The sequence below is a fragment of the Dromiciops gliroides genome, chromosome 1, assembly GCF_019393635.1.
Source record: "Dromiciops gliroides isolate mDroGli1 chromosome 1, mDroGli1.pri, whole genome shotgun sequence".
Classification (NCBI taxonomy): Eukaryota; Metazoa; Chordata; class Mammalia; order Microbiotheria; family Microbiotheriidae; genus Dromiciops; species Dromiciops gliroides.
The window spans coordinates 338,903,723-338,926,464 of NC_057861.1; the positions used below are offsets into that span (position 1 = coordinate 338,903,723).

The window sequence follows — 22,742 nt, forward strand, 5'->3', positions numbered from 1 at the left end:
AAATGTTAAAGCTGGAAGAGGAAATGACACTTTCCATTCCTGCCCATGCAAGATTTTTTGAAAATGGATACAGGTGATTTAAGGTTTTAATTTCAACAGACACTCAAAAAGTTTCTTCTGTGTGCAAAATACTGTGCAAGATATTAAGTGAAATAGGAAGTTTAGAAAGAATACAGTCCCTGCTGTTATGGAACCTTCATTAGGATGTAGATATCAAAAATATTAAATGGAGCTGGAAGTGAATGTTCAACATCATACTGGTGAGGAACAGAAATGTGATGCATCAAGAATGCTACTGTAATTTAATGTTAATAAAGTTTGTTAGCATAAAAAAAAGTCAAAAGTGAAGTGAGGAATCATCATGTTGATGAACGTCCATGGAAGGCTAGTAGTCTCAGAGCTGGCAGGGATCTTAAAGATCTTCTAGAACAAACTCCTTATTTGAGTTTAACTTCTTGCCAAAGAAGAGACAGATGCAGAAGCTACCTTACACACAAATAATTTATTAGCACATGGAACACAGAAAGCATAAATAACTAATTCATTCAAAGCCTTACAATGGCTAATTAACAGCCTGTAACTTACTGATCACACGTCTTTAAAATATAATGTAATCTTAGCAGTCACAGAAAAAAAAGTTCCACATGCTGAATCATCACATTTCATTTACAACTTGATAAAAAAAAATTGGGCACTGGAGACTCATTGACTGATCACTGAGTATCAATGCTGTAAGCACTCTAGATTCAGAAATAAAACCACTGGAAGAGAATCTGTCTAATTCCAATTCTAATTCATTGGGAGATTAATTTTTGTCACTTTGAGGGAATTTCCACATGAGGATTTTTAAAAAAAAAGAATCATTCCATACTTTGTTGTAAAGTTAATTAGGTCATAGTCTAACTGTGGTAATACCTTTATGATTATTTGTCTAGATCACATGTCAGTTTTGGAAAAAAAAACAACTGAGCAGTAGATTTGATGGCAGAACAACACAGCACCTGTTAATAGCAATTATATCAATCTCTCAGATAAAAAAAAACCCAGTAGATATTAAAAACCAAAAATGAAATATATATATATATATATATATATATGTAAAAACAGGAATATCAGCAACATGAAACTAGATTTATTATGTAGACTTTCTAAAAATACCACTCTGCTGGTTTCTAACCCTAAATGACAATGCCACAAAGTAATGTGATTTTCTTTCCTTTTCATATTTTTCAGGACAAGTGCATGACATTAATTTTCTTAAGGATGTCTTTTACCAGACAATAACAAAACACCCATCTCTTTAAGAATGTAAAGGTAAATTATTAATGAGTGCAAACTTCCAGTGTTGGCACATGATTAAAAAAAAAAATCTCAATAAGCCAAATGTATCCAGATAATGTATCTACTTAAAAGGCTTTTTGTAAACATTAAAATGACATTTCTCCTGACTTGAAAATATCTTAATTACTGGCATATCAAAGCGTAGTGGAAGAGTAATTCTGTCTATAGAACAGAACTCATTACAGTAAAACAAATAAAAATCCAAGCAAAAAGCAAACTGCAGAAATTGTGGGCTGTGGGGAAGGTAAAATACCCATTGGGTAATCTGAAGCTTATAAAGCGCCTTGAGCGCATCAAGTAGAAAGGCACTATATAAATATAAGTTGATTATCTGAAATAATCATTTACGAACCTACAATCTGTTTTAGCATTTATTTTTAAATACAGAATTTGAAAATGTCAATTCACATCTCCTTACTGGAAATCTGCTGATACCGTGGACCAAATTGAATTTTCTTTCAAGTTTCAAATTAAATATCTACACAGCATTCCCAATCTATAAAGTGTTGGTGTAGGGAAATTAAGAATGTTACAAGTGGATTTTGCATAGTGACAAGATTGTGTGATTTGCTTCGAAAGAATGACTTATAAATGGTGCTCCTCTTCCATCAAAATTAATGGAATCAGGAGTACAGTCAGTGATTCTTCATGACACACTGCTGTACAAGTCAGAGTTTAAAAACTGTCCACTTTAACCCAGCATTAAGAGACCAGCAATAAAACAACAATGAAAAGGGAATTTAAGGCTGACCCTCCCATGCTCTTTGCTTTGAGATTACTGAAAGCATGTGCCAGGAACCTCAATTATTCATACACAAATATAGGTGTTGATAAAGGCACGTTTTGAAGACAGCTCCTCAAGGACATCATTTCACTGATCAGAGTGAACTTTAACTGATTCCTACCTCCTTTTGAAAAACATTGTGTTGAAGACAGGTATTCTTTTTTTAAGAGGGTTTTTCATGTTTTAGAAAAATGATGAAAATACTAGTCAATAATTGTATAATATTACAGCTGGTAGGGACCTTAGAGATTCATCTTGTTCAACACCTCCACTTTATGAGGCTCAGAGAGGTTAAGTAACTTGCCCTAAGTCACATAGCTAATTTGTGGCAAAGGCAGGGCTAGAACCCAGGATCTCCTGACAAATCTTAGGCAAGTGAAAATAATGCAGCATGCAAATGACACCTTACAACTTTAAACAGACATATATTTTGGGCCAGAGAACTTTATATAACTAAGTCTGAGAACATAGATGATTGGAAAACTGAATGGGAACTTTGTGCTACATATATATGTATTATTAGTTTTCAATTTTTTAAAACATTCTCAAAAAGACATCACGGAAGAGCAGTAAATCCATGTTATTTGTTAATTTCTTGGGAAAAGTGAAACTTTAAGTATCTGAATGATACTCTTTAAGAAAAGTAAAATAATCAGTAAAATTTATTTTAAAATGTACACATTCATTCAGCTTTAAAACAACTAAAATATAATCCAAATGGAGGGAAAAGCGAGTTGATCCCAAAGTGTCAATATGGAATGATTTGATATAGATATCTGGAATTTATGTAAGGTGCAAATTTAAATCCTAAAATAAACATAATTTTTAAAACCACGATTGTGATGGAAGTTCTGACATAATTTAACCTACAGAAATGCTACTTATCCCTGCTAGAGTTTCACAGTATCTGGCCTATTTGATGTTAATGTTTAAGTCACTGGCACAGGGTGCTCTTTCAGCAGTTAGTATTCCATAGCCAAAATCTATCATGCACCATCAAGTATGACAAGAGAAACGCCAAAAAGCTTTGTGACTGAGACTTATGTTTAAACTTTTATGGAAAAAAAAGTTGTAAGTGCTTAGCAGTGACTGATAGCTGGTATAAATATTGGCAGCCTTCTTTCCAAAGATAAACAAGTAAATCAAGAGATCTATGAGAAACATTCAAATATTTTGGCAATGCAGAAGATGTAAATGTCCATGAAAATCCATGAGACGCTTCCAAAAATACTCAGTTACTTGACAATCCAAACTTTTACTCTTTGCTTAAAGAAGAAAAATAAAAATTCAAGACACATAGCCAGTGGCAGTCCCAAGAGTAGCCTCTTCTAGACTTATTTCAACGATTATTCTCTGTGGGGTTTTCTTTTGGGTTTTTCTTCATATGACTCTCCATACTCATTAACTCTGCTCTTATCCACAGGATAAAGCCTGAAATAAAACAATTTTAGCAGAATTATTCTTTTCCATATGGCATTTTAAGTTATAATTATTATTGTTGGGTGGGGGAGGGGGGGCAGCAGAAAGTGACACTTGATTCATTTCCCAATATCTTGTAACAGATGACACAACCCATCTATTGTTAAGTAGTCCAAGCTAAACAGCTTGAACACATTAAACACGTTAAATTTCAGGGACTTGGGGGCCAATGAATCCAGGAACCTGAAGAGATGATACAGTTATTCTTGTTACTCTCACTCTGAAATGCATAACTATTCAAAGGCAGGGGAGGAGCGAAGGCAGGAAAAGGAAGAGAGAAGGTGGAATGAGGCCACCTTGATCTGGAGAGAGGAAAACCTGTACTCACTTTTCAGCCATTGGGAAAAAACAAGAATTCCATAACCTTTAGTTATGGAAACTCATCAGTCATTAGAAATGAACAAGCCATAAACTGATGAAACAAGACTCAAATGGGACAGTCAGTAGAAGAATCAAACTGATGCCCTTTTGGTCCATTACTAACTGCTGGGCAGAGAAGGTTTAGCCTCCTAATAGAACTTCTCTCCTCTGTTCTTGAGTCTTCTAAATCATCCTCCACCCCCCACCCTCAACTCATACTAAGAGACTATTTGCTAGGAGCTCCCCTCTTCTCCACTTTTCTACATCACAAGGCTCTTAGACATCAACCCCACTTCCACCGCCATTTCTCCTTTAATCCAGTCTCTAAGGTCTTAAGAAAGTGATGTTTCTACTTCCTAAATACAACTTCTCTATATAATACCTTTAGAATCCCCTTCTGTCTTTTCCTGAAGACTGCTCCTACAATCACCCCATCTTCAATCTCTCCTTATATTAGTTCTTTTCTTGTTGCCTACCAATATTTCCAAGTCTCTCCCAATCTTAAAAACCTTCATTAGAGCCCACCATTTCCTCTTCCCCATCAAACTACTGTCCTTTCTCTTTCCTCCCTGTGCCTCCACTTCAAGTCCTCTCACTCTTTTCTCACCCCTTTGCAAGCTGGTTAATGACCTCATCACTCAATTGAACCTGACCTCTCCAAAGTGGCCAAAGATGGATTAATCACCAAATCTGATGGTTCTTTCTCAGTCTTCATCATATTTTGACCTCTATGCTATATCTGACTCTGCTGACCACTCTTGCTTCCTGGATAGCTACTCTTTCCTCTCTAAATTTTTTGTGTAAGTGCTCTCTTGATTCTCCTCTGTATATGAACCTTCCTTCTCAGGCTCTTTAAAAAAATTTTATCATCCCTATCACACCCCCAAGGTCCCATCTTGACCCCACTTCTCTCTCTGCACTCTTATACTTTCTTGGTGACCTCATCAGCTCCCTCCTATAGGTTCAATAATCATTTCTATGTATATGATTCTGAGACCTATGTATTTATCCACTCTTCCTTCTTGAGTTCCAAATGGAAATCTCCAACTGCTTAGTGGACATTTGAGATTGTCATTCTCATCTCTGTCTCCCAGGCCTGCATCATTCTCTCTCATCTCTGCCTCTTATGAAGATTATTGCACTTGTAGTGTAGCAGTGTTTTGATTTTTATAATCAACTGCCTAAACAGAAAACCCTAAAATGAAGGGCAGTCACATTATAATAACAAGAGTCATTTTCATTACTATAGCTTTATTTAAGAATATCTGACTACTGTATCTCTAATTCTGTCCTCTTCAAACAACATGCTAATTTGTAGTTTGGTCTCTTGCATGGACTAACAATCCTCTAGGGGGTATAGCCCTATTCAAACGACAAATAGTAATTACCCTGTTAACTTCCATTATAAATTGATAATTTGGGATTCTAATAGTTCATTGTTTTTTATTAGCTAGCTTAGTATATAGTTTCCCTAGAGTGAGACAACCTCAAGTGAACGAATAAGATCAAATTTCTTGACTTATAAAACTTATGACCAGAACCTGAGCCTGTGGAAACCTTCAAAAAGATACAAAAACCTCATGAGTCCCAACATGTACAGTCAGAGAGTCTATGCTACAATTTTAATAGAAATATTCTATTAAACAAATAAAATTATAGGTAGGAGTGACATTTCTAAATTTGTTAAATTATTTTGAGTCAAATTGTCAGTGACTTAGCAAATTACACTAATAAACTACATACAGGACTGCTCACAAATACTCATTTTTCACGTGAACAGTGTACTTATGCCCAAGGTCCCATATATAAACATGAAATAGTACATTAAAAGCAAAGGATGGGAACATAAAAGTAAATGAAGAAAAACTCACCATCTTTGGTAAAGGTAAACAAGAAACACCACATCATCCCTAAAACACGCCAGCCTGTGTGATGTTGGCATAGTGATGATAAAAGCAAAGATATCATCAATGAATGTATTAAAAGCCTACAAAAATAGAAGGAAATATGGGTTAATAAATATTTGATATCTTATCCATTTCTATAACCTGAGTGAATAAGACTGACTAATAAGATGACTATTAAGTGGCTTGGCTAAGTAGAAATAGAAATACTTCATTATAGCAGAAAATGAACATAGACTAACTGTATACTTTTGTTTGTTATTCTTTTTTTTTTGTGAGGCAATTGGGGTTAAGTGACTTGCCCAGAGTCACACAGCTAATAGATGTTAAGTGTCTGAGGCCGGATTTGAGCTCAGGTCCTCCTGAATCCAGGGCCGGTGCTTTATCCACTGTGCCACCTAGCTGCCCCTTGTTATTCTTTTAGTATATAATAATCTCACTTGTTTTGATAGTAAAATTATTTCATCACACTAAAGAGACTAAATGTAAGAATACAAAATTCTCTTTTCATTGACTAAAAGTTAAATAAGAAGGAAATGTGCTCCACACTCCAAAATATTAATAAAGTGTAGTTGAAGTTATACCCAACTAAATTCTAAAAGGTACCTCGACCTTCAGCCTATCAGCAGTAATTTCCTAGTTAATTTTAGTTCTCATACTGTATAAAACGACTAAATCTAACAATATTGGATAACAATAATGGATGTTTCCCTCAGTCTGATAGATTACATCCTAAAGTGACCAACTAGCAAATGGGTATGATATGCTCTTGTTTTCTATAACCAACCTACCTAACGCAAGAGAACCTGAATCATTCAACAGCTTGCAGAGGGTGTTTAGAAGGTAGTTTAGTGAAAACAACAGGCCACAGGTGAATGTTTCTAAGGTTTTCACCAAGACAACAAAAAATTTGTAATCTAAAAAGCTCACAGAAAAAGTTACGGGGCTGCCACTGAAAAACATATCTAGAAATCCAAAAGCGACAGGTTCTAAATTGCCTCATTGTTCCTCTCAGACAATTTACTAAACTCAACTACTGTCAAAGTACAGAAAAAAAATGCCCCACCTCAATGAAATAAGTTAACCTTTCGTCAGTATACACTACAGAGTTCTTTCACTAGTTTTTCTAAGAAGAGAAGAAATCACTCTAGGACACGGAGAAACTACTGTACTCGCCACTGAACAGACTGAATGGAAACAGATCTAGGTAATATTGTACATTCTTGTAAAAGCAGGTCATTATAGGACTTTTAAAAATCCAAAGAATGATGCTATGGTACAGTCAAATAAATCATATTTTGCCCCACAACAAAAATACTTCTTGTTCTAAAACTGGACAGAGTTGTACTTTAAATAATAACTCAAAGTCTTACCATATCCTTTCCTTCCTGGGATTTCCCATGACTAATCATGGTAGACAACTTTCAGAATTATACTTGACACTTAGAAGTTTAAACTGTCTGGGTATATGACTTGATCATTTGGATTTCTGATTTGTGTGTTTTAAAGAAAAAGATTCCAAAAGTACCTTCCTAGAAGAGATTGGGCATGTATTTAAAATTCAGAAGAATTTTTAAGATGTCAATATTGCATAGTTATTTTCTATTTGAAAGCTTTTCATGTATATTTGGTATCATGTGGTTATAAATTAAGGTAATGCTCTACAACCACCAGAATGGGAAGAAGATTTGTAAATTATTGTAGGCAATTTCTTGAAAAAGTAACAATTGTCTTAAAAAATTTACAACCATATGACAATTTGGCAACATAAAACTGGGAGTTATATATCAAAATGATCCATTGGCCTTGGAACATCTTTGAGAATTACATCTTTCAGTCATACTTAATCTTACTTATCGAAATATAGTCATGCCTGATATACCAGCATGAAGTCTTTTAGAAATAAACAGCTTGAGCAGCTAGCACCAGCCCTGGATTCAGGAGGACCTGAATTCAAATCCGGCCTCAGACACTTGACACTTACTAGCTGGGCAAGTCACTTAACCCCAATTGCCTCAAAAAAAAAAAAAAAGAAAAAGAAAAAAGAAAAAGAAAAGAAAAGAAATAAACAGCCTTCACACTCTCTCCCTTCTTTGCAAATGTGGGTGACTGTGGATATGAAAGCTCTGCCAGAGAGTCTATTATGTCTTCATTTAGGTTTTTGTTTGTTTGTTTTGCTTCATTTAGTTTTGATGAGCTGTTTTCTTTTTGTTTATTCTGTATTATAAGGCTCTTTAAGGAGGTGAAAGGAGAGGAATAAGTTTGGAAATGAAGGGGATATAGAAACAAAAGTTATTACTACATTAAAAAAAGAAATAACACATTTACACTTACTTTGTATGTAAATGCCTTCCAAGGTAAATGTGCAACAGATTTCATCTAGAATAAAAGGCCACAAAGATTACTATTGGATTACCATATGGAGAAAAGAGTTATAAAATGGGGGGAAAAAAAGAAAACAGAAAACAACCTGGAGACTACCTGAATAAAATCATGCTGTTATCATACCTTATAATTCACAAACAGCTGGGGCAACATAAAGAGAAAGCCAAAAGCATATACTCCTAAAAGAGAAAATATAGACATTTGATGAAGTCTGTGAAGTAGTCAAGATTCCACGAGGCTCACAGTGGCACATGCAGACCTGAGTTTCACTCCTGGCTATGAGTCATAATAAGTATGTGATAGGGCAAGATTCTTAGGCTTTTAGTGTCCTAGTCAATTTACTAAGGCTGAGCTGCAAAGCAGTTTCTGATTTTAACTGGAAAGAGGAAGTTTCTTACACCAATGAAACCAAAGGTCCCATGAAAACAAATTACTTAAACAATTCATTTCTTTAAATAAAAGGTAGTATTTTCATTTTTGGTATCTATGAGAATATTACTTAATACCAATGCAGTACTACAGAAAGTCTAAAATATATTTCTGGCCTTAAAGTGTGTTGACTAGTAGATTTCGGCAAGGCAAAAAGTACCTGATGGAAAACCATAATTTTTGTTAAACAAAGTTAGTTAGTTAGTTACAATTTCATGTAGCTACAAAATTTTAAGCATTTTCCTCCTAGTATTCAAGAAAAAAAAAGATAAGAACAAATACTTAAACTTTAGCTTTAATTATATATCTGATTGTTTTGCAAAATTACTATCCTAGTAATGCCCTACATGACTCCCTAATGGATTTAAAGACACATTGCATCTCCTCAAATGTCTTATTTATGCAGAGAGTAACTTGATATAATAAAACCAGCTCCAGCAAAAAGAATCAAATGATAAAGGGCTATTTTACTTCTCTTTTGGGGAGTATGGTAGTGTAACAATTGGAGTGACACCACCTGCTGGAGAGTTACTGTAAGGAAAGCTCCGCCATGAGGAGAAGGAGTCTGAGGGCAAGCCACGTGGCTTGGGAGGTCAGTTCCGTGGCGTCAAGAAGTGACATTTAATGTTTCTGGTTGAGACAAGAGGCTTCTGGGAGGAAGAAGGAAGAGTTGGGTCCTTTTTGTTCCTGACCTTGCCACGGCAGGTTGGATGATTGGATCTCTTAGAAATAGTTAGATTTTTACCTTTCTCTCTGATCATTAGATCCTAATGCTCTTTAATAAATACTTAAAAGTCTAAACTCTTGTTGAAGCTTCTAATTTATTGACGACCATTCATTAGATTCTTAGACAGTATAGCTAGATAGCAACTTTATAGTATCATCAGGACTTTCTACAATTCTAGTTACTGGGAATATATCTTAGAACAGACATCTGTAGATAAATATAAGGACATTACATCCTACCAATTCTTTCTTTTGATAACTCAGGAAGAAGAGCCTAGACATAAAGGTTTTTTTTAGCTAGGAAAAAAAGGTCTTAGAGAAGCTTTAATAAAGATAAAATCCTGGATGAACCTTTCAACACAAAGTTAAATAGGTGTGTTAGTCTATTTGAAATTAATACATCAGATGAAAATGAGAGAAAGGATTAGGAATAAATATTAAGTGACAAGAAAGATACTTAATAACACACTTCAGAGATGTTTTTTCTTCAATTTTGTAATAAAACATTTTCTTTAAATATGATGTTCAAAGTTTGCTTTTATGAGTTATATATACTTTTGATATACATAGGAAATTGAAATTATGTTACAAATCTGGGGCTATGAACTATGGTCCATCATGATCAGTCACAAGAAAAGCACATACTTTTGGAATTGGACTGCCTACTCATCAAACATGGTCCCCTGGGGACAGTACGCCCATATCTGACTGTATACCAATCTAGTGGCTATTAGGGTAGTTTTTAAAGACTTGGGCCCTTTGAGGTACTAAGTTTACAAAATTAAAACAGGTGATATATTCTGTACACTTGATCATCAAAAATCTAGCCAAATAAGATCATTCAATAAAGAATATATAATAAAAATGTTGACTCACCATTGACAAAGCTGTTGATTAACCATGAATACCAGCTTGAAAAAATTAATAGAAAAGTTATTATCAGCATTATTTCATTTTGTACTAATCATTATAACATTCTTTTTCAATTCAGAGAAAATGGCCATAGCAGAAGTACCCTTGTTGGTAGAGGCTGTGGTGTATGAAGATGATTGCTGGGGTATAATCAATATGTAATAAAAACTCTAAGAAGTATTATATATATTGGATAACATGATTAACTTACATTAAAAAAAATCTATTTTGTAAAAACCTCAAGAAACAAGGGCTAAACCTGGCTTTTCTTTTCTTTTCTTTTCGGTGAGGCAATTAGGGTTAAGTGACTTGCCCAGGGTCACACAGCTAGTAAGAGTCAAGTGTCTGAGGTTGGATTTGAACTCAGGTCCTCCTGAATCCAGGGCTGGTGCTCTATCCACTGCACCACCTAGCTGCCCTTTTTCTTTTTAACACATTCAAAATTCCGATTTCATTGAACTTCTCTTTCCCCACTGGTCATCCTTTCACACTAGTGAGGCAGTGAGGTGGCACAGTAGAAAGTACTGGACATAGTCGTAAAGACTTGAGTTCAAATCCAGCTTTGGACACTTATTAGAAACATGACCTGGAATAAGTCATTTAATTTCTTTGTGTCTTAGTTTCTTTCTCTGTAAAATAGAGATAAATAACAGCATCTATTTCCCAGCACCTAGTTTCCCTTGTTTTAAGGACAAAATGAGGTAATATCTGTAAAATTCTTTGCAAACCTGAGAGTACTATATGAATACTAGCTGTTATTACTTATGTCAACCTACGCTACATAAGGGGATAGGAACCTGAAATTGGACTGAAAGTGTTTCCTTTCTAGGTAACATCACCTAATTTTCAATGCCTTCATTTATTTATTTATTTTTGGTCACTGAACTCCTCTTATTAATTCTTGGAACTGTTTTGGATCTTAGAGTATTCTTCATCATTAAAGAAGACATAATGATGCTTTATTTACTTGAGCATAACTTCACTGTCCTCCAAATTAATTAACTCTTTTAAACTTAAAAGACCAGATAAATCTTGTCAACATTGGCTTAAGCATACCCTTATGGGTAGGTCCAGGATCTTTAGAACACAAACCCAAGGTATTAACTACTGGTTTTCACAATTACTTAATAAAATCCTTCTCAAGACAACTATCTATTTAGACTTGACTTTTCTTAGCAATACAATGGTCCAAGATAGTTCCAAAGGACTCATGATGGAAAATGCTCTCCAAACCCAGAAAAAAAAAAGAATTGTGGCATCTAAATACAGATTTAACCATACTATTTCTATTTTTTTTTTGTTTTTCTTTCTTGAAGTTTTTCCCTTTTGCTCTAATTCTTCTTGAATGACTAAAGCAGAAATATATTTAATGTGATTGTACACATATAACCTATATTGGACTGCTAGCTGTCTTGGGGAAGGGGGAGGGAGAAAAATTTGAAACTAGAAATATTATAAAAACAAATGTTGAAAACTATCTCTACATGTAACTAGAAAATAATAAAATACTTTTATGATTAAAAAGGGAGACAACTATCTATTAGGCTGATTATACAGATTATTCATGAGGAATTAATTGTCCTTGCTCCCCCTGTTCTTGCTCTTCTCATGAGCATCAGAAAATGTGTAAGGAATTTATAAAACAAATGTCTAAAACCAGGCAATTTTACTGCCTATTAAGTAGCACTGGCAAAAAGTCTGAAGGAGCAAAGATGTTAAATTGGCTAAAATGAAATTTTTGAATTATCTATAGTAGTGCCAATCCTGAACTTCATGCTTGCTTGTTCCTGATTAATTTCACATATGTGTGGGCAGCTAGGTGGTGCAGTGGATAAAGCACCAGCTTTATTCAGGAGGACATGGGTTCAAATTTGGCCTCAGACACTTGACACTTACTTACTAGCTGTGTGACCCAGGGCAAATCACTTAAACTTCATTGCCCCCCCCCCCCAATTCACATATGTGATTAGTATAAATTGTAGTTTAAGAGTCACACTTTATCTCTCATCATTCATAGCCATAGCTCATCTACAGTCTAGAGATTAAAGGATGATACTTCCAATTAGTTTGAATTTCTTAAAATTTACTTTGCTATAAATCATTTGGCAAGTCTTTGTGTTATATACGAAGCATCCTTCACTTGAATTCTTTAGAAACACGGACATTTAAAACTCCTTCCTTACTATGAAGAAAAACTAGATCTGTTGTTAAGATTAAAGATTTTCCTCACTGTTAAATGAAGGGATAAAACCAGATCAGGGCAGCTAGGTGGCTCAGTGGAAAGAATGCTGGTTTTGGAGTCAGAAAAACCTGAGTTCAAATTTGGCTTCAGACTTACTAGCTATGTGATCCTGGGCAAGTCATTTAACCCTGTTTCCCTCAGTTTACTCGTCTGTAAAATGATCAAGGGAAAGAAATGGCAAATCATTCTAGTACCTCTGCCATGGGGTCACAAGGAGTAGGACACGACTGTATGATTGAACAACAAAAATGACCAGATTGCCTCTAAGAGATCCTCCAGTTCTAAAATTCTATTTCAACCCAATGGTTTAGACAAAATAACCTAAATTTAATTACATGCATCCCTGAATTATTTGTAGAGATGAATAGTTAATACGAATAGCTTACTGGGATATTCATCACCATGAACTATACAGGGTGAAACCACATGAAAATATGTATGAAGAACATTTCCTGGTTAACTATGCCTATTTAATTTTGGGGTATCCTGCAGTCACCTAGTAAGGAAGAACAGTATTACTGATGAGTGCACAGTGATGTTTTAAATTCATAGCTATCTCTATAACCCAATTTACTGCTTCTCTTCCTGAAGTTAACAGTCATCACACCACCTAGTCAGTAGCTAAAAATGAATTTTCTGCTAAACTTGTTACCAGCATTAAATGTGATATTTTAAGGAATCTTACCTTTTGTATTTGACATTTAGGAGTGAATAAGCTGCACCTCCAATACATAGTGGGTACAGTAAATAAGACAAATATTTCATAGCCTAGCAAAGGAATGAAAACACTTGGATTAATTGTTGGTGAAGAGTTTAAAACATAAAACTATTTGAAACACATTTCATGTAACTAATGGGAAATGTGATTAAGGAGCAAAGAACCCAATCTATGGCAAGTCAGTAAAAAGTAAAAGGAACAGACATCTGGAATCACATTCTCCCCAAGAAACAGGGTATGCAATTTAATTTAATCATTAGCTATATTCATTTATATTGCAGATTGAATTGTTTAATTCCGGGTAAATCTGGAATGAAAACTGAGGTGTACTAAACATAAAGGAAAAAACAAAAATATTTCTATTTGGCAAGAAGTGCCATTTATTACTCAAAATTCAAATCACAGCTACCCAAACAGTAGCTATCAAAAGACATAATAGTTCTACAAACACTGGAACCATTTTTCTACAGATTATTCTACCAATATGCTATAGTAATTGTTTTTCCATTTCAGTGTTGAGTTTGAAAAAATATAAACCTACATAATCTAAACTTTGATTGATTTGTGGTAATATAATTTCAATGAAAAAAGACTGGAATGGGTAAGAGGTTATGGAATCTCTTTGAGATTTTTAAAATGAAAGAGCCTCTTATCTGTCAGGGATAACATATAGATGGCCCTGTAAAGTACTAGGAAAGTCAAGACAACCTGCCAACTTTCCATTCAACCCTAAAATAGTAAAACATTATAGAATGACCGTGTGGTATCGGGTTTTTTTAGGTTCCATGTCTGTGAAATTATGTTTAGCCATTTAAGTGGAAACATTTTCCAGTGTATTAATCAGCATTTTTAACATGGATATTAAAATTATATTTTAAAATTACCACTGTCTACTATATTCTTCTTCTCCTTAGCCCTCCCCTAAAAAGCCTTTGAAATCAGTGTCATATTACTGACACAGTGCCTTGATTGAATGTGCATTAATAAAGTCTCACTATAAGACATTATCTTACCTGAGTATCATATTCCTCAGTTTTTCTTTCAGATTCATTGTAAGCTCCAAACTGTTTTAAATTTTAAAAAACTGCAATTAGTACATTTATGAAATGATTATAAAGTCTATTTAGTTACATATCTTAAGACCCAATGTTGTTCAATGGTAGGAAAAACCCTATAATTTTCACAAAACATATTAGATTCCATGCTGTATGTATTTAGATAACTTGCTGAAAGCTTATCAAAAGACAACTAGAGGGGGCAGCTAGGTGGCATAGTGGATAGAGCAACGGCCCTGGAGTTAGGAGTACCTGAGTTCAAATCCGGCCTCAGACACGTAACACTTACTAGCTGTGTGACCCTGGGCAGGTCACTTAACCCCAAATGCCTCACTAAAAAAAAAAAAAAAGACAACTAGAGAATAATTTTGAATATTATACCCTATCCAGTGTTCTAAAATTCAAGAACAATTATAACATGTGGGAAACGGAGAGTTGAGTATATGGAACAGAGAGAAGGACAATGTGGCTGAATCATAGAGGACCGGTGTTGAAAAACAGAGGTGGTAGAGTGGGTGTGGGACTTTTTGGGAGTAGAGAGTAATTTAGAATCATTCAAAGCACCACAAAATTTCCCAGATGTGAACTAGCTTGCTCCACCTCTGTTATTAAATTCTGAGCCTGTCTATAAACAGAGCCTAACCATAATTCATGTATTTATACATTAACTCAATGGACCATATGTCCAACTTCATGTCACAGTATGGACAAAATGCAATGTTCATCTACTTGACTTTTCTTTTGAGAATTAGGGCAGCTAGGTGGTGCAGTGGATAGAGCACCGGCTCTGGAGTCAGGAGTACCTGAGTTCAAATCCGACCTCAGACACTTAACACTTACTAGCTGTGTGACCCTGGGCAAGTCACTTAACCCCAATTGCCTTGCTAAAAAAAAAAAAAAGATTGAGAATTACTAAGCTAATAAAACCAATGGTTCTGCCTTAAAAAACATTATAACAGCTAGGGGGCAGCTAGGCGGTGCAGTGGATAAAACACCGGCCCTGGATTCAGAAGGACCTGGGTTCAAATGTGTCTTCAGACACTAGCTGTGTGACCTTGGGCAAGTCACTTAACCCTCATTGCCCCCCCCAAATATATATATATATATATATATATATATATATTCCCTCTCCCTTCCCTCCACTTCTCTCTCTCCTCCCTTAAAAAAAATCATAACAAATACATGTATATATTAAACCAGATGTGGCTTTTCTAAGTTGAAAGTTAAAGATAACATACAAAATACATTTTACTGTGTGTTAGAAAATCCTTGGCTTTCATAGTTTCTTTTAATTCTGAGAAGTAACTATTTTTGTCTATTATATATACATCAGCAATGAAAAAAGCAAAATGTCTGGTAAATTATTTCAAAATGAAAAAGTAATCTTACTATATTGTAGTTTAAAACTAGAAACCAGTATTTTAAAATTAATGTTGAAATATAGTCTCAAAGTTCCATGAAGTGCAAATTCTGGACAATTCAATATGAATTGAGAATGAAGATAACATTTCATTTCCTGGAAAACCCTGCATTACCTTAGAGCTGATCCTTTATAAAAGCCAGAGATGGACCATCAATCTAGATTTATCATTTCCCACTTTTCTATAATGTTCCCTGGAGCTGGTGAGAATTGTGGGGAGAAGCATTTGTCTATTCCTATTCTTTCTGCTTTGTGTCATTAAAACAGGACCCTATTACAATGTGTTCTCTGAGTTTTTTATCTGGTTTCTTGGTTTTTCATGTTTAGTATTTCAAATCATATTAATATAGTAGGTAAAATGCCAGTTTGATCATATCACTGTCTTGCTAAAAAAAATTTCTTCCATACATTCTCACTGTCAATACTTAGATGAAATTCAAATTCTTTCACCTGTTTTTTGCCCAATCTGGCCTCTATCTCACCTTCCACTTTTATTCCCCACTACTCCCTTATGTCAATCGCGCATTATGAACAAGAAGGCCTGTAACTGCTGTTTGCATTTTCACTTCTATGTCTCTGTGCACACACTCTCTTCTCTTCTGTCTCTGTCTAGAATTTAGGAACAGATGGAATAAATACTGAATGGGTGCTGTCCAAGGTGGTGAGGCAGGCACAAAGAGAGATGGAACTTGGACCTGGCCCTTATGGAGCTTACTGTCTAACAGGAAAAAAAGAGAGACACATACGCAAATCAGCACAATTTAAAATAGACTTGGTATGCACATAGTATAAACTGCTATAAGGATGGAGGCGGGGGGCTTTCACCTTCTCCTGTCACCTATTCAAATCTACTCATCCTTTAAGTTTCATTATATATAGAACAGGCTCTACTGGTTCAAATAATAAATCCCATAAAGTGGTCGCATTATTCAAATCTGCACTAAATATTTCCATTGGGATGAAACCAATCACCATATTTTACACCATTATAACTTTGAATAGTGTGAACCCAGATACATGAGACCACTTGGAAGAATTCATCATTTGGGTTAACTGGGACCAAGCCACATACCTCTCCATGAAGCCTTCTCCTGCCTTCTGTTATAGACATTAACTCTCTCTTTTCTCAACTATTAGTGATTTGTTTGAACAACTCCTATAGCACCCATCCATGCTTTTGATTTAAGTTATTTGTGAACATCGTTTTTTCCTCCCTTCTGCAAAGTAAGCTTCTTGAGGATGGAAACTAGTATTTTTTAAATACATTCCCCAAAGTACTATGGTACCTCACCCCAAGAGGTTTTCAATATTTTTTTGATGAATAAACTGACCAATTTAAGAAATTAAAATGTTTTGCTGCATGTATTTCATCAAAGTGTTCAACTTTACCTGAAATGTGGGTCTTAGGCCTTTCCACTGAAAGGTCATTTTCAATGCCTTTTTCACCTTCCATAGCTGAGGGAAAATGCCAACATTTAATTTTTTATACCAAGAACAAAAATAATACCAAGATTAAGCACCATTTAAACAAAGACATCAACATATGGTCTTTGTGGTATTTGACTTTGCTAAAATCCACCCCCACTCCCATCTTCACCCCACCTTAGAAACTGTCCTCCCTTGGTCTCCATGGAATTATACTTCCGTGTTTCATCCCCTCTGGATTTCTAGGTCTCTCTCTTTAGCTGGTTCCTTTCTCCTCCCCTCTCCTCTCCTCACTATGGCTATACCCCTTCCTTTTTTCTTTCTATAGTCATTCTAATAGCTCATTCTTTCTCATTTCAACAATTCTTTCTATGTTGATGATTCCCAAATATCTCTCTCCAGATGTGACTTCTTCCAAGTATGCTCCTATTTCCTACTGAACTTTCTACTACCAATTCAAGCTCAGTATCTCTATTTCCATTACTAGCTCAAATTCAATATGCCTCCAACTAAGTTTTGCATATATAGATATATAAAAAATATATATGCTTTATAAACGTTAAAGTGCTACATAAATCCAAGTTATTGTTACTATTAAGTACATGGATCAAAAGTTAGGATAAATACACACACACATCCATTCTAACTTTTGGTTCTCAGTGGAAGCACCATTTTTCCTAGACTTCTATGTTTGCAACTTTGGAGTCATCTTTCCTTTTTCTCTCTTCATCTTCCATACCTAATTAGGCAAAGATGTTCTGTTATATAACTTTCACTTGGATTCACCCCTTTATTCTCCAGTCTCACAGCCACTATCTGAGATAGACCCTCATCACTTCCCATTACTGTAACTGCCTTCAAAATGACCTAACTCTAGTCTGTCCCTTATAACCCCACCTATACTACCACTGGATTCATCTTCTACTCCCTTTATAATACTGTCTTCCTGCTAAATAATTTATGATGATTATTTATGTGTCTATGGTATCAGCATTCTTAACTCTTTAGTCAGACACTCAAAGTCCTATACTATTTTCCCTTCCTAACTCCTAATTCAATCATGTTTCCCAAGTGTATTTCAAAAGGAAGTCTACACTAGAAGTCAGGCTGCCCAGTTCACTGTGCAGACATGACAATTTGAGTTCTCCTTCTGTTTTCTGTTTATGGATGATCATACTTAAGAGATGGTACTATAATATCTGATTACATGCTGTTGAACATGATCTCCAATTGTTTTCTATATAATAGTCCTATCTTCTCATTAAGATTAAATGCTCAGGGGGCAGCTAGATGGTGCAGTGGTTAAAGCACTGGCCCTGGATTCAGGAGTACCTGAGTTCAAATCCGGCCTCAGACACTTGACACTTACTAGCTGTGTGACCCTGGGCAAATCACTTAACCCCCATTGCCAAAAAAAAAAAAAAAAAAAAAAAGATTATATGCTCCCAGAAGTAAGAAACAATTTCTTGGATTCTGAAACTGACTATTTACAATGGTGTTTCCAAGTCCAGCATGTATAATCCTTGGTTTCCGCCTTTCAGAGATTTCATTTTGCAAGGGGCTCTATACTCAGATCAATATTTTACTTCTTTGTACAATGTCTAAATATAGTACTCAGTTAATAGCAGTCAATTAATAAATATCTTTTGATGGACTGGTAATTACACCTATATGTCCAAAGACTATAAAAGACAAACAGAGGTCCTTCAAAAATAGTTCTTTCCTATTATTGATTAAATCAACAGTAAAAACTTCAAGACTATTTATTGTCTCCTTTTCTTCAAGCTGTTGCAAAAATTGTTGGTACATATTTAATTTCTAAGATCTTTTTTTTTAGTTGATAGCAAGCATCAATCATGGTTGAAAAATATTACCCAAACACGTGTTAAGGGTTTTATATTTTAGAGTTCACAAAAATATTTACTGAATACACTAATGCATGCAGTAAAAATGAAATTAGTAAAATTGAATTTTATAATTAAAAGTATCTAGACATTATCCTCTAGTAGCTGCTGAGAAACTCACCTCTATTATTGCTCCAATGCCTGCTGGAATCAGCACCAATAAACTTGTCTGCTCATCCAAAAGGAAAAGAAATATCACCACAGTACTAAAGCATCGCCAGAGCACTGCAGAAACAACCACAGATTAATTTCCTGTAAGAAAGGTGACGATTACAGAGTAATTTCATTTCTGAGTCTCATATTCTGAATTTCTATTTCCAGGGTCTTTAGGGAAGACTGAGCCTTTCTCTTTACATATTGATGATTTTAGGAAGGGAAAACTAAAAGACAACTCAAGAGCAATTTATTTTCTCATCCACTTATTAATAAGAAAAGTAGCATAGAAATCTGGCACATGTATAAAGCAAAATGTTCTAAAGTTAAATGTACTGTGCCTATGAAAAGAGAACAAAGATGATTCATGATAAAAATGGCATAGGCATGCATAGTATCTTTATAGAAGAATTTTTTCTTTATAATTTGGAAAATAACTTTTGATTATTTTACTTCTCATTCAGAAATGTGACACTTAGGATCTAAACTTGTCTTTAAACTCAAGAGTGCACAGTTCTCTCCACATTACTACATAAGTTAATGGCAGTGGACAGAGGGCTAAGAATCAGGACAACCCAAGTTTAATTTCAGCCTCTGAGATACACACCCCCCCCCTCCACACACATACTTCACGCACGCGCGCGCGCACACACACACACACACACACACACACACACACACACAAGCTGTATGACTATGGGTGGGCAAGTTGCTTAACATATCACTACCACAAGTAATTATTCAAATTATCAATTAAAGATGAGTTGCTAATCTTCATTTAAGGAGTTTTCATACAGTGATGATCTGATTAAATACTTAAATACTTTGTACTAAATATTCTATAATCTGAAATTTACACCCTTCTCCCAAATATTACTTAATTAAAACTTCATAATGAGTTTCAGAAATAAGATTTAAAAGTTGAGGCACAAGCAAAATTATTTCTGTCTTTAGAAGGCTATGTAATAAGACAGGATTCTCCGATTTTTATAGGTGGTTATTATGAGTACAAAGTAAGTTCTGAATGTAATAATCAAAATCTACAACACTCCGATAGGATCATAGAATCACAGGTTTAGAGTTGAAGGAATCTTAGAGGTTATGCTGAGTCTAAAACTTTCACTTTACAAAAGAGAAAACAGCCAGAGAAGTGAAGTCTTGCACAGTATCAGTTTTTCTGGGGTGAGATTTGAATCCAATTCTTCCTAACTAAAAGTCTAACATTCTCTCCACTACAGTATATAGTACAGAGTAGCAGTCAAACTAAAGATACTGGCAAATATTTTTGAATTTAATAGTTCTAAGTTTTGTAAGAATATCTAAGTATTTCAAAGGGAAAAAAATTCATAAAAATAGTCTCTCTTCCAGTGTCTTTTAGAAAATATAGATTAGATTGTTTAACCCTGCATAATTATTATCTCAACAATTTATCAGTGTTTTAAAATTATAAGGTAGGGAAAGGATGCTAAAAAAGACATCTTATCTACCATATGCCTTCAATATAATATAGAATTACCTGCTTTAGTAGACATTCCAATCATATTCTTCTTTTTCTTCCAGAAGCTTATATCATTTTTAAAAGCCAGAAAATCAAAAAGAAGCTGAAAATAGCAAAACATGACATAAACTTAAATGTTAAAATACTCATACAAGAGATGAGAATTCAAGCAAGGATGTTCACATGGTAAAATAATTAGCTATGAAAGTAGCATGAGTGGGGTGAGGGATCTCCCCTCTGATGGTTACTACTACCTGTGTGATTTCATGAAGAATCTTTTAACTTTCTTGGGCCTCATTTCCTCACTTGTATTATACAGAGATTCAACTAGATAGCCTTTAAGGTCATTTCCAGTTCTAGATTTGTGATCCCAAAAGGATGAGAGTTGTCATTCGATAAACATTTAAGGAATGAATAGTGGCACCAACAATACAGTTTAAAATTTAAGATGTAAATTGTTTTACTTTATGTTTTTCTTATGCTTTGGTTTTATGCCATAAAGTAATTTTCCTTAAATACCAGTCTGACTGTGTGACTTCCCTATTCCAAACAACTTCACTCAGCCCCTATGAACTCCTTATTGCACTGGCCATCCTGTAAGTCTGGGATGGCCTCCCCACTCCTGACCTCCACAGCAGAGGCCCTTTCTCTCTCCTCAGTTTAACATCCATATTTAAGCTCTATTACTGCAAAATTTCCCACTCTATATACTGAAAGAGAACAAAGCACCAAGGATTCACTTACATGAAATGCTGCTACAAAGAAAGTCAAAGCTAAGAAATACAAGTTGGTATCTACAAAAATTCCTTTTACTTCATCTGCATCCTTTTCTGAGAATCCTGTAGAAAAATAACAAAATTTGCATTGTAAAGTTGAATATGCAGCCCTAAATTTATCTCATGCTACAGTTTTTAAGTTTATGATACAACATCGATTTTATGAATTCATCAAAAAATGAAAGTTCAATTGGGAAAAATTATAAGCATTTCAGTTACTTTATATTTCTAAGAGTATACTTTGAAAGAGCTACTGGGGAAGAATGTAAAATTATCTCTAAGAAGTACTTGAAAGAAGAAAAATAAGTAGGTAATTCACATCTATTTTTAAAAGTCAAGCATAAGCATTTGGACACACAAAAAAACCCCATATACTCAGGAAAGTCAATAAATGACAATTCTGAATTAATAGCCAAATATTTTTGGAAAAATAACATAAAACATTAGGAATTGCTTGCCAAAGACTAGCAAAATTAGGGCTTTAATTGCAGTACTGTGTTCTGTGAAATTGCTTAAAACACACGGCAGATCTGAAAACATTAAATAATGATCACATATATGACAACATACCAAACTGTTGTAGGGAGTACACAGCATCTTGCATATGAATCCAAAAACGGAGTTTTCCTAATGATATCTTGTCATATGATACAGTCAGAGGTAGTTCAGTTGTTGAACGATTTATTACCTGAATGTCCCCCACAAAACAAATAAGTTTTAAAAATCCAAACTAAACACTGTACAAAGTACTGAAGTTTTTCAAATAATCAGAAACAAACCAAACCTACTGATCATTTCGTCAAGCATGGCAATTCAGGTATTTATTTCATGCCTGGACTACCTTCAAGCCTTTCTCTTTCTTTGAACCCTGCCTTCCCAATTGGAATGTTCTCTCCTCTCACATTATCCAAATTTTATCCACCATTCAAGGCCCAGATTAAATCCTACCTCCTCCATGAAGTCTCCCAATCACCCTATTAAGAACTGGTCCCCTTGTCCTTCCTCTGAACTCTCAAAACACACACTATCTATACCATAAATTTATTTACTGTCCTGTTAATTTATATATGGATATTTGATCTTCCTGAATACAATGAAAGTTCCTTGAAGGTATGAACAATGCCTTTATAGCCTCTAAAGGACCTAACATAGTGCTTCACACAAAGTAGTCACTTAGTAAATATTTTGATCAAATATAGAAACTGGTTATTATAAATCACCATATAAGTAC

The 22,742-nt window shown here is 34.7% G+C and overlaps 1 protein-coding gene across 1 annotated transcript in view; it reads right to left on the bottom strand.

Annotated features, from left to right (window-relative positions):
- Nucleotides 1–483: 483 nt before the first annotated feature.
- Nucleotides 484–22,742, bottom strand: part of CLPTM1L (CLPTM1 like) — a 31,210-nt gene continuing 8,951 nt past the window's right edge. The window contains exons 6-17 of the mRNA XM_043966945.1: nt 22,082–22,199; nt 21,480–21,574; nt 20,754–20,838; nt 19,206–19,309; nt 17,145–17,210; nt 14,294–14,344; nt 13,248–13,330; nt 10,285–10,319; nt 8,377–8,432; nt 8,203–8,247; nt 5,836–5,951; nt 484–3,556 (exon numbers count right to left, since the gene is read on the bottom strand). Coding sequence (XP_043822880.1) covers nt 3,472–3,556; nt 5,836–5,951; nt 8,203–8,247; nt 8,377–8,432; nt 10,285–10,319; nt 13,248–13,330; nt 14,294–14,344; nt 17,145–17,210; nt 19,206–19,309; nt 20,754–20,838; nt 21,480–21,574; nt 22,082–22,199 — 939 coding nt within the window. The 3' untranslated portion in view covers nt 484–3,471. The remainder of the gene's footprint in view (nt 3,557–5,835; nt 5,952–8,202; nt 8,248–8,376; nt 8,433–10,284; nt 10,320–13,247; nt 13,331–14,293; nt 14,345–17,144; nt 17,211–19,205; nt 19,310–20,753; nt 20,839–21,479; nt 21,575–22,081; nt 22,200–22,742) is intronic.